Here is a 14,397-nt window from a genome sequence, read left to right on the forward strand (position 1 = left end):
TTGGATAGTGGGATGACAGTACACAACTTATTCATACTAACATGAGCGTGTAAGAGATATACTGAATGTCATTACACTTGTGTATATCCTTGACTTTTATCTAGATGTGTTAATGCTTTTTAGGATATTTTAAATCAAAATGTACTTAGTTGCAGGAGAATTCATCAAGATAAAATTGAAATATGGATGATAAACTTCACGTCCTATTTATTTTTGTTGAAAGACTTGAGTGTCATATGTGTACACACTAATGGAATACAGGTAATATTAAAACTACGATACAAACTATGATTGGTTTTCCCTTGCTCACATATCACAACGCCTTAACCTCAGACATAGGTATGTTGTTTTAAGATACGATAATTAAGGATTTTAATGATGAGTTTTTACATTTTATTAAAATATTTGCACAAAGGACTATATTTTGTCGCGTAGGGTTGTCTACACATGCTTAAGGTAAAAAAAAGATCCATATCAAGTATTGTCAGCTTGATGTTTCGCTTCCCGTTCCGGTGTAGGTTTTCGTAAAACCTAATGTAATAAACAGAATACCTAACAGTGTCTTCCGTGATTTCAAATATATTTCACGAGTGTGGTTAATAGTGTAATATCATTCACATGTGTGCAGCTCTAATCAAATCAACGTATGCATACAGTAGTGTTTAAAGGATACATAACATACCTGTTTTCCTATTGCTTTTCTAAATAGAGCATGACACTTTAGAAGACGAACCACGTGTTAATCGACAATTTCATATTCTGTCAGTGCTCAATTATACAAATTTAATGATGCGACACACGCCCTGATATGCACGACATAACATTTCGTTATATAGTAGCCTTTTGTATATGTTGATACGATTCCGGGTTACTGCAGTCCTGTGGCAATGTCGCCCGTTCTTGGAAGACTAACATCTACTATAGCGCCGGATACTTTCTTTCGTAGTTATTTACCCATTCGCAACGGATGTACACGTTTCTAGCATCGTGGATGAAGCCATGCATGCATCTATAACTAATGGCGTGCTGCTTGGATAGATAAACAGTCTAATTTGTGTTGTTCTGTGTATGAGGACGTCCGGACATCAAATACAAGGTGAGTGATGGTTTCGACAACTTCATGTTAAAATAATTTGTAAAACTAAAAATTGTATACATAGCATTGTGTTTACATGTTGATTTTCAGAGTTGTCCGTCTCGTCTGCCCGTACAAGTAATCACAATGTGTAAAAACCTTAATCATCTTAGGGCAGATTCAACGAGGACTGTTTAGCTTAAGGCTCAACAAAACCCCTAACAGATGGTATATTCAACCCAAAGTCCACCTCGTTCAATCAGTTGTATTTATAGACCTTTACTACATGTAAGAATTGAGATGTATCATTGCAATATATGTTGAACATGTACTTAAGTTATTAAAATGATATGTAACGACGTCAACTTATTCGGTAATGAGTCATCAAGGCTGATGTTTTAATACAAAAATAGTTCACCTGCATTATAGATAACTTCTTACTCTATGGGGCTAGTTGCACCTTATTGAACAAACATTTAGACACAGGTGTTGTGTTATAGATATTAAGATAAATATTAGAAATACAGAATAGGAAGCTCCTATAAAATGTATTGTAACACCTGGTTATTTCGGTCATTAATTATTGATTTATCAATAAAAATATGAACACTCTCTTTAGTTATCATTATATCTGGAGGCATTCATGAGAAGGGAATAATATACAATAAATAATAACAATAATAATTCGAGGTTCTTATGTACCGCTTTATCACAACCTAGTTCGCAGGTCGTCTCAAAGCGGTTCACAAATTATTATCCGTGGTTATAGGGCTTTTGCAACCAGCCAATACCTTTCTCAACTCCCTAGGGAGCATACAGCCGGTGCTGCCATTCGGCACTAACAACTAGCATTCAAGAATTCTAGTACTGCCCAACCACGTACTCGTTTACAGCTGAGTAGACTGGAACAAGCGGAGTAAAGTATCTTGCTCAAAGATACAACACAGTGCCGTGCCGTGACTCGATCTCGCAGCCCTTCGGTCACGAGCCCGGCGTCCTACCACTAGTATACCGTATCTCCATATAACCTAGTTACAAACATAAGATATAAAATAATATACATGTACATGTAGCGTTGTTACCAACAGATTTATATCACATAATTACAAACATAAATTAGAGAATTTATATAACATAGTTACAAACAGGTAGATAGTTTATATAACATAGTTACAAACAGGTAGATTATTTATATAACAGAGTTACAAACAGGTAGATGATTTATATAACATAGTTACAAACAGGTAGATAATTGATATAACATAGTTACAAACAGATAGATGATTTATATAACATAGTTACAAACAGGTAGATAATATATATAACAAAGTTGCAAAATAAGTCGAGGATTCATATAGCATAGTTAGAAATAGGTAAAGAATGCATATAATATAGTTACAAACAAGATACAGAATTTAAATAACAATGCTGCAAACAGGTAGATAATTTATATAACATATTTTACAAACATGATATAAAATGTATATATGGATTGAACAGTGTTTTTTCAATTTCCATGCCTGTATGGACGCAAATCGGTTACATGCATGAAGCCTAGTAGGACTTCATGTGTAATATGGATGTAACCGATTCGCGTTCATACCGGCATGCAAATAAAAAAAACGCCGTTCAATCCATATATTTACATTTTTGCTATAGAACAATAGTTAAATTTTATTTATTCGTTCTTAAATAATTAATTAATTTACTGCGTTTTGTATATGCGTCGTCCTTTAAACAGCACTGGCGGAAAAGCCCTATATGGAAAAGAATTGGCGCCAATAATTAACCGAAGTCATTAAAGCGTTTGACGCGGGGGCATTCTCAATGTTTTTCGAAGCGAAGCGACACGACTCTCATTAAACAAGGTTAATATATGACGTTATAGGTAAACCACGTGTTACGTCCCGAGAGTTGTTGCTTTTATACTCAAATGAATAGCATTTCTGCTGGTTATGTTCATATAGTGGGTAGCAGCACAAATGTTAATTTATAAAAATGTTACAAATAGGTAGATCAGTGATATACCATACTTACAATTAGGTAAAGAATTTATATATCATACTTTCAAACAAAATAAAGAATTTATATACCATACTTCCAAACGAAATAAAGAATTTATATATCATTTTTCCAAACAAAATAAAGAATTTATATATCATACGTGCAAACAAAATAAAGAATTTAGATATCATTTTTCCAAACAAAATAAAGAACTTATATATCATACTTGCAAACGACATAAAGACTTTATATATCATACTTACAAACAGGTAGATAATTTATATATCATACTTACAAAAAAAATAAAGAATTTATATATCATACTTGCAAACAAAATAAAGAATTAATGTATCATACTTACACACAAAATAAAGAATTTATGTATCATACTTACACACAAAATAAAGGATTTATATATCATACTTACACACAAAATAAAGAATTTATATACCATACTTCCAAACGAAATAAAGAATTTATATATCATACGTGCAAACAAAATAAAGAATTTAGATATCATTTTTCCAAACAAAATAAAGAACTTATATATCATACTTGCAAACAAAATAAAGAATTTAGATATCATTTTTCCAAACAAAATAAAGAATTTATATACCATACTTCCAAACGAAATAAAGAATTTATATATCATACGTGCAAACAAAATAAAGAATTTAGATATCATTTTTCCAAACAAAATAAAGAATTTAGATATCATTTTTCCAAACAAAATAAAGAACTTATATATCATACTTGCAAACGACATAAAGACTTTATATATCATACTTACAAACGAAATAAAGAATTTATATATCATTTTTCCAAACAAAATAAAGAACTTATATATCATACTTGCAAACGACATAAAGACTTTATATATCATACTTACACACAAAATAAAGGATTTATATATCATACTTACAAAAAAAATAAAGAATTTATATACCATACTTCCAAACGAAATAAAGAATTTATATATCATTTTTCCAAACAAAATAAAGAATTTATATATCATACTTACAAACAAAATAAAGAATTTATATATCATTTTTCCAAACAAAATAAAGAATTTATATATCATACTTGCAAACAAAATAAAGAATTTATATATCATACTTACAAACAAAATAAAGAATTTATATATCATACTTACAAACAAATAAAGAATTTATATATCATACTTACAAACAAAATAAAGAATTTATATATCATACTTACAAACAAAATAAAGAATTTATATATCATACTTNTACTTGCAAACAGGTAGATAATTTATATATCATACTTACAAAAAAAAATAAAGAATTTATATATCATACTTACAAACAAAATAAAGAATTTAATTATCATACTTGCAAACAAAATAAAGAATTTATATATCATACTTACAAACAAATAGATAATTTATATATCATACTTACAAAAAAAATAAAGAATTGATATATCATACTTACAAACAAAATAAAGAATTTATATATCATACTTACAAACAAAATAAAGAATTTAATTATCATACTTGCAAACAAAATAAAGAATTTATATATCATACTTACAAAAAAAATAAAGAATTTATATATCATACTTACAAACAGGTAGATAATTTATATATCATACTTACAAAAAAAATAAAGAATTGATATATCATACTTACAAACAAAATAAAGAATTTATATATCATACTTGCAAACAAAATAAAGAATTTATATATCATACTTACAAAAATAAAATAAAATTGATATATCATACTTACACACAAAATAAAGAATTTATATATCATACTTACAATCAGGTAAAGAATTTATATATCATACTTACAATCAGGATAAGAATTTATATAGCATACTTACAAACAAAATAGATAATTTATATATCATACTTAGACACAAAATAAAGAATTTATATATCATACTTACACACAAAATAAAGAATTTATATATCATAGTTACAAACAAAATAAAGAATTTAAAAAGCATAGTAACAAACAAAATAAAGAATTTATATAACATAGTTACAAACAGGTAAAGAATTTATATACGTAGTTACAAACAGGTCGAAGATTTATATAACATAGTTACAAACTGGTAGATAATTTATATAACATAGTTGCAAAAAAGTCGAGGTTTCATGTAGCATAGTTACAAATAGGTTAAGAATGCATATAATATAGTTACATACAAGAAAGAGAATTTTAATAACAATGCTGCAAACAGGTAGATAATTTGTATAATATATTTACAAAATTTAGATATTGTTACAACATAAATACAAACAAGATATAAATGTATATATGGATTGAGAAGAAGTCAAGGTCACGAGAACCTAGTCAGTCGATTGTAACAGAGCTCCGAGAAAACATACTTTTTCCAAAGTCAACACCGTATTGTGAAATACATTTTTTGGGCATGGGTTAGATAGATCGTTCAACTATCCATTTGTGTGCAGACCTAATTGAACTTTCTTCGGAAAATCGTCTTTTTTGAAGTAAATGGTCGAAATAATGGACTGAGCTTCGCGGCTGACTACTACTCACCACTTACCTGTACCTGACCGAGCTGTGTATACGCTATATATACCGGACTTGTATTATATCGGAGAGATTGAAGTGATACTTTTGGGATTCTCTGCTATTATTTAGCAATTTTTTTTCCCATGCCAGCCAGTAATAAACCTCAACGTGGACGGAGCGCCAGTGTCAGTAGTAATAGGACCAGTGGTATCGGATGTTTGAAATCGACGGATGACCGGCTTGATGAGATATCCGTGATTTTAAAGTCAATTATTACTGAGGATGTTCTTGATAGGAAGCTAGAGAAGCTGAAGATTGACATTCAAAGAGAACATGCCGAACGCATCGAAACACTGGAAGACAGAGTGAGAGATCTGGAAAACGAGAATGAGGACTTGAAAACAACAATGACCAAACTAGAGGAGGAAATCGAGAGTGCTAAAGATCGACATTATGAGTTCGCGGGGAGACACAATGACCTCGAGCAACAGGGCCGGAAAAAGTTTGTGAGAATTGCTGGACTAAAGGACCCTGGTGAGAGAGAATCGGTGGAGGACTATGTCCAGACGATAGTAGGGATTGTGAGAGATACTCTTAAAATTCCACTACAAGCGAGTGATATAGACATAGCTCATAGACTGGGGAAATACAATGGAACCAAGCCGAGAAACGTCATTGTAAAGTTCACTCACCGAAGAAAGAAGCTGGAGATTTTACATGCCCGTAGGAACCTCTAAAAAACCGGCTTCGTCATTTTTGAAGATTTGACGCGCTTCAACCAACAGAGACTCAAGGAGGCCTATCACATGGAGTGCGTAAAGAACTCGTTTAGTGTTGATGGTAAACTTTTTCTTATACTCAACAACGGAAAGAAACGTAGACTTGCATTTGAAATGCCACTCGAGGAAAGTTTTCTGTTGAACGATGCCAACTTTGTGTCTAGAAAAAATTGATAGGATATAGGCAATATGTGATTGATACGGACATTACGCCAGTGTATTTTTCTGGTTACCGATCCGCCTATATATATGTGACAGTACTATGGTGTTGGTGTATACTTGTGTATATCTATATATATATGTGTGTGTGTGTGTCTCGGGTTTCTTTTATATTGTGAAAGTTATTCAGCGTGGAAATGGATGTAATATTGGACCTATAAAATTCTAACATACAGGTAAGCAGCTATAATATGTTTTGGCTAAAAATATCTTTCGTTCGACTTTAGTGATCACGCTAACTGTAGCGAAGTATGGAGTAATGCTATTTACGCTTATAATATGCTATGTTGGTTACGTATGTCTTGCTTGTACTCAATTTCTAGCTTTCATCAATATTATTATTAATATATATTTCGGAAACGAGTGATAAGTGTTGCTCTAATTTTACCATTGACGTCTCCGGATTATAGAGCTATTTTCGGTTTAGTCTTTACTACACTGTAGTAACTTCCGGCATGGGATCATTTCCGGTATTAGAAAATTTGAGGGTCAGGTGCAGTGACTTGCGAGTCCTTGTAAGTGTTGGGTGGTAGTTTTATTTATCTTGACTTTATAGATATGCTTTTATGTAAACCTGTCTTTCCCTTTATTTCCTCTTTATCTGCCTGTCCATTTGGGGGTTCAATCTTACTTTTATCATGTGCAAACTCGGAAATAACATGAACGATATCAGTGTGCTTTCGGCTAACTGCCAGGGCCTTGGAGATAGAGTAAAGAGAAAAGACGTGTTTGCGTATCTAAGAGACAAGAAGTATCATATTTATTGTTTGCAGGACACCCCTTTTACACTAGATCAGGAAAATAACATAAGAAATGAGTGGGGATATGACAGTTATTTTAGTTCTTTTAAATCAAATTCACGTGGTATCGCTATTCTTTTAAATTCTAACTTTGAAAGTAAAGTGCACAAAGAAAAGAAAGACTTGAATGGAAATTTCCTTGCTCTTGATATTACCATTGAGGGTTCCAGAACAACACTAATTACTCTGTACGGCCCAAATCAAGACAACCCAGATTTTTATAACATTGTTTCAGATACTATTGATAGTTTTGGGAATGATAATATGATTATATGTGGGGATTTTAACTTAGTATTGAACCCATAGTTAGATTATGATCGTTCATACAGAAATATTAACAATGTTGCTGCTAGAAACAAGGTTTTAGAACTGATTGAAAATTATAATCTTATTGACATATACAGGGAGCATCACCAGGATACCGGGTTACAGATCAGATCATTCAGCCCCAGTTATAACTTTTAAAATTAATGAATTTAAGAAAGGGAAAGGCTTATGGAAACTGAACAGTTCTTTATTACTTGAACATGAATATTTAGATATGGTAAAAAATTGCATCGAGAACATTAAGTTACAATATTGTCTTCCAGTGTATAATTTTAACTCCTTATCACTTATTCCCAATAGTGATATTCAGTTTTTAATTAATGATTAACTTTTTTTTAGAAACATTGTTAATGGAAATTAGAGGCAAATCTATATCTTATGCATCTTACAGGAAAAAGCAACAGAACTTGAAAGAAGAAGACCTTAAGAAAATTATAGAAATTTTAGAAGATAGTATAAACCCAGACCAGGAAGAATTGGGAGATAAGAAAAGGGAGCTAGAATGTATACGTTTGAAAAAAAATCAGAGGTAGTATTATTAGATCAAGAGCAAAATGGATAGAAGAGGAAGAGAAACCTACATCTTATTTTTTTAATTTGGAAAACAGAAACTTTATTTCCAAAGTTATTCCACAAATTCAATAAGAGAACAATGAAATTATTATAAAGCAGAAAAATATTTTAGAAGAAGTGCAATCATTTTATGCAGACTTATATAGACATAGGGATGTTGACAATACTGATTTAGATGTTCATCTGCGTGACTGTAATATTCCAAAGTTAAATGATGTTGAGTCTAGCAGTTTAGAGGGTAGAATAACATTGGGGGAAGCAGGGAAAACATTGAAAGACATGAAAAATAATAAAAGTCCTGGGTCTGACGGTTTTACTTCAGAATTTTTTAAGACTTTTTGGAAATATTTAGGTAATTTTGTTGTTCGTTCAATTAATTATGGTTTTACAGATGGTCAGCTGTCAGTCACACAACGACAAGGTATAATAACATGTATCCCAAAGGGAGATAAACCACGTCATTTTTTGAAAAATTGGAGACCAATTTCACTTTTGAATATCACTTATAAAATAGCCTCTGGAGTAATTTCTCGTAGGATAAAAACTATATTAGGAAAACTTATAAATAATGACCAGACAGGATTCTTATCAGGGCGCTTTATTGGGGAAAATATTAGAACATTATATGATGTGATGCACTATGCAGAAGAAAGAAACATTCCAGGAATGCTTCTTTTGATAGATTTTGAAAAAGCATTTGATTCGGTTTCATGGAGTTTTATTGATAAGGTACTAGAATATTTTAATTTTGGGGTGGACATAAGACAAAGGGTTAAATCTTTACACACTAATGTATTTTCTTATGTTAATCAAGGTGGCAACATTTCTGCACCTATCAACATTCAACGCGGATGCCGTCAAGGTGATCCTATCGCCCCATATATTTTTATACTTTGTGTTGAGGTCCTAGCATCAAAAATAAGAAATAATGACCATATTAAAGGCATCCAATTGGAAAATATAGATATTTTAAATATACAATATGCAGATGATTCTGGGTTGATACTAGATGGTACTGAGAGGTCTCTTAAGGAATCTATCGATGAATTGAATAATTTTGCAAATATCTCTGGGTTAAAGATCAATACTACAAAAACACAGGTTATATGGATAGGCAGTAGAAAATATAGTGACCAAACTTTCCTTCCAGACTTGCATCTACAATGGGGGAAGGATAAGTTCAACTTTTTGGGTATAGATTTTTCCGTAGATTTAAGTGAGATTCCAAGAATGAATTTTGACAAAAAGATTGTTAAACTTAAAGCTCTTATTAATAATTGGAATAGACGGAGTTTGACTCCATTAGGTAGAATTAGTATCATAAAGTCTTTGTTGATTTCCCAACTTAATTACCTGTTTATCACTTTGCCAAATCCATCCGAAAAATATATTGCTAAGTTGAATTCTTTGTTATTCAATTTTCTATGGAATGGCAAAAGTCATAGGATTAAAAAAGAAGTTGTGATTCAAAACTATATAAATGGGGGATTAAAGATGATTGATGTACATGCTTCTATAGATTCTCTTAAGCTAGGTTGGATTAGAAGACTGTTCCAGCCATCTGGAAAATGGAATCAGCTTTTGAATCTAATTTTGGATCCTAAAAAAATGATTAATTGTGGAAAAGAATACATTATGACATGTGTAAATACCTGTCTTAACCCATTTTGGAAGGATGTTTTTAAAGGATGGGTTAGACTGAATAATTCCAAATTTATGAGACAAACCTACAGTAGAAGTGAATCAATGTTAAAAACTCCCCTATGGTATAACAAAGATATTCAAGTGGGTAATAATTTTATTTTTTATCGAAATTGGTTTGAGGCAGGAATATTTACAGTAAATGACCTGGTTAAAAATTCTGACAGCTTGACTTTCTATTCACTTGAGGAGTTTCAGTTTAATTTCCATATCCATACAAACTTTCTTCAGTACCAAGGGCTAGTCTCAGCTGTCAAGCGTTTAGTTAGGAAATTTGACTCTCAGATAGCTATAGAAAGACCTTTCCAACCTTTTATACCTCTTCTCCTTGAAATTTTTTTTAAGAGTAGAAAAGGGGTTAAAGATTTTTATAACTATATTATTGCTCCAGCTTCAACACCTACAGGGATCAATAAATGGAACCATGAATTTGACTTTGATAATGAAAAATGGACAAAAATTTTCATAATTCCTTTTACAGTAACAAAAAGTGCAAAATTACAGTGGTTCCAAGTCAGAATTTTACATCACATTTTGGCAACAAACACCTTTCTGTTTAAAATTAACTTAACCCCTAGTCTGTTATGTACTTTGTGTAATATAGAACATGAAACAATAATTCATTGTCTTTGGGAATGTCGAGAAGTGCAGAAATTACTGCAGAGATTTGAAACTCTGCTGGATCTATTTTTTATCCCGTTTTCATTTAATAAGGAATCCTTCCTTTTTGGAATAGTTTCACACCTTTCCAGCTTTGTTGATAATGAAATTTTAATTCTTATCAAGCATTATATATACAAGACTAGATGTCTCTGCAAATCTTTAAATCTCAATGCACTAATTAATGTTATTAAAGATCATTTCATTGTCCAAAACTATATTAATAACGGTAAAAGTGAGCATGTCAAAATGAAATTTGAAACAGGTTGGAGAAAATGGAAACCTATTATAGATATATAGCTGTTTTGTTAATTTATTTTTCCTGTGTTTTAATTTATTTTTTGTATACAGTATATATCCAAGGCCTCAGCAGTTTCTGATTAAATCACTAGCTACTTAAGTATATACAATTTTTACATGTAAGATTGCCTCCCCTCTCTCTCTCTTCTCTCTCTTTTTCTCTCTCCCTCTCTCTCCTTCTCTCTCTCTCTCTAAACTTATACTACTGATTTTACTCTTATATAAGTATAGTAGGTTTGATGTACACAACAGATGTATACTATTATTTATGGTTCTAAAGTAAGAGAGTGATGTGTGTATTAACCTGTGTAATGGATAGGTGTCTGAGAGTTTGTTATGGTGTGTTGTGTGGTGGATGGTGTGTGTGTGTGTGTGTGTGTGTGTGTGTGTGTGTGTGTGTGCGGGTGTGTAAAAGATGAATTATATAGATACAGCTAGGTATGAGGCATATGAGTGTCAATATATGAAGACAGCTGACCGCTACAAGTCTTATGTGTATGCATGTGTGTTTATATATTGTACATATTCATGTATGTACAATTAAATATCTACTATTGAACATGTATACAGTGCAGTAACATGTATTAGCGTCCACAATGTAGATATATCAGTGCTCAAATGATCATGTACACATTGTGATATGTGTGTGTGTGTTGGTGAACAGTGATACATATACTTTGCTAGGCTTGGAAGTTTGAACTATTCTTCTTAGCGCATATCATCTAGGGGTAGGAGAGTAAGGAAATGTTTTAATAAATACATATGCAGAATATGATGGTTGTATAATAAGTTATTTCGTGCTAGCATATATGCTATGTAAGTTTGTGTGTGTGTGTGTGTGTATGTGTGTGTGTGTGTGTTTCTTTTCATGATTATATGTATTATGAAAAAATCGTCGAAAAATAAACAATTACAAAAGAAAATTATGGATTGAACAGTGTTTTTTCAATTTTCATGCCGGTATGGACGCTAATCGGTTACATCCATATTGCACGAAGCCTAGTAGGGCTTCATGTGTAATATGGATGTAACAGATTTGCGTTCATACCGGCATGCAAATTAAAAAAAAAATCCGTTCAATCCATATATTTACATTTTTGCTATAGAACAATAGTTTAATTTTATTTATTCGTTCTTAAATAATTAATAAATTTAAATAATTAATTAATTTACTGCGTTTTGTATATGCGTCGTCCTTTAAACGGCATTGGCAGCCCTGAATAGAATTGGCGCCAATAATTAACCGAAGTCATTAAAGCGTTTTACGTGGGGGCATTCTCCATGTTTTTCGAAGCGAAGCTACACGACTCTCATTGAACAAGGTTAAAATATGACGCCATAGGTAAACCACGTGTTACGTCACGAGAGTTGTTGCTTTTATACTCAAATGAATAGCATTTCTGCTGGTTATGTTCATATAGTGGATAGCAGCACAAATGTTAATTTATAAAAAAAATACAAATAGGTAGATCAGTGATATACCATACTTACAATTAGGTAAAGAATTTATATATCATACTTACTAACAAAATAAAGAATTTATATATCATACTTACAAACAAAATAAAGAATTTATATATCATACTTACACACAAAATAAAGAATTCATATATCATAGTATTAAACAAAATGAAGAATTTATATAGCATATCATAGTTACAAACAAAATAAAGAATTTTTATATCATACTTACAAACAAAATAAAGAATTTATATATCATACTTACATGTTCAAACAAAACAAAGAATTTATATATTATACCTACAATCAGGTAACGAAATTATATACCATACTTACAATCAGGTAAAGAATTTATAAAGCATACTTACAAACAAAATAGATAATTTATATATCATACTTACAAACAAAATAAAGAATTTATATAGCATAGTTACAAACAAAATAAAGAATTTATATAGCATATTTACAAACAAAATAAATAATTTATATAGCATACTTACAAACAAAATAAAGAATTTATATATCATACTTACAAACAAAATAAAGAATTTATATATCATACTTACAAACAAAATAAAGAATTTATATAGCATACTTACAAACAGGAAAATAATTCATATAGCATAGTTACAGACCCGGTAATAAAATGTATTTAACGTAGTTACAAACAAGATAGAGAATCAATATAACAGGTTGATAATTTAAATAACATAGTTACAAAAGGTAAAAATTTACATAAACTAATTACAAACAAGATACAAAATTAGATTGCAGTTACAAAAGAATTACAGTCGAATTTGCTCAAGCGACCATCTGTATTAAAAGATGTATTTCCATTAAGTGTTTTTTTCATTTAAGTGAAAAAGATTTATTTCCATTATGTTTTTTTGTCACTTAAGTGAAAATGATTTATTTTCCATTATGTGTTTTTGTCACTTAAATGAAAATGATTCATTTCTATTATGTGTTTTTTAACTAAAGGTCAAAAAGATTTATTTCCATTATGTGTTTTTGTCACTTAAATGAAAATGATTCATTTCTATTATGTGTTTTTTTAACTAAAGGTCAAAAAGATTTATTTATAGTATGTGTTTTTTTCACTTAAGTGAAAAAGATTTATTTTCATTATGTGTTATTTTCACCTAATTGAAAAAGAATTATTTCTATTATGTGTTTTTTTAACTAAAGGGAAAAAGATTTATTTCTAGTATGTGTTTTTTCTCTTTAGTGAAAAAGATTTATTGCCATTATGTGTAATTTTTACTTAAGTGAAAAAGGTTCAATTCCATTATATGATTTTTTCACTTAAGCGAAAAAGATTTATTTTCATTTTGTGTTTTTTCACTTAATTGAAAAAGATTTATTTCCATTATGTGTTTTTGTCACTTAAGTGCAAACAATTAATGTCCGTTATGTGTTTTTGTCACTTAAGTGAACAAGATTTATTTCCATGGTGTGTTTTTTCACTTAATTGAAAAAGATTTATTTCCATTATGTGTCTTTTTTCACTTAAGGTGGCTCCACACTTTCGCAATTAACCAGCAAAATTCGTTGAAACTTTCATATAATGGTTATGCAACTATGCAGAGTTAATTTTATGAAAATCTAAACATTCCGATAGTTTGGGGAATTTTTTGGAAAAAATACCAAAAAATTGAATTTTCGCCACTTTTAATATTTTCCGTTTTTTTTTGTGTGTGGCATTGTTCGGAACAATAAAAACAATAAAAAAATGAAAAGAAGCATTTATAATTAATCCTACAAATATTTTATTTATCGCAAAATATGTAACACATGTTACACAAAGTGTTTTTTATTGAATTTGAACGGATAAAAGTGATTATCTACAAGCTAAAAGCAAACAGGACACACAGATCTATACATATAGAGTGGGAAATTGAACAAAATATACACAATGGCTTTATAATTAATTTATTTTACATTTTACAATCACTTTGATCCGGGTGAGAGTTATCTTCCTTGAAAAAAATC

At 30.3% G+C, this 14,397-nt stretch overlaps 1 protein-coding gene across 1 annotated transcript in view; it reads left to right on the top strand.

Moving 5' to 3' along the window:
• Positions 1–634: 634 nt before the first annotated feature.
• LOC110449332 (beta-1,4-galactosyltransferase 3-like) overlaps positions 635–14,397 on the top strand; it is a 27,516-nt gene continuing 13,753 nt past the window's right edge. Inside the window, exon 1 of the mRNA XM_021496114.1 lies at positions 635–1,096. Coding sequence (XP_021351789.1) covers positions 1,069–1,096 — 28 coding nt within the window. The 5' untranslated portion in view covers positions 635–1,068. The remainder of the gene's footprint in view (positions 1,097–14,397) is intronic.

Source organism: Mizuhopecten yessoensis, unplaced genomic scaffold (genome assembly GCF_002113885.1).
Source record: "Mizuhopecten yessoensis strain PY_sf001 unplaced genomic scaffold, ASM211388v2 scaffold4579, whole genome shotgun sequence".
NCBI classification, from domain to species: Eukaryota; Metazoa; Mollusca; class Bivalvia; order Pectinida; family Pectinidae; genus Mizuhopecten; species Mizuhopecten yessoensis.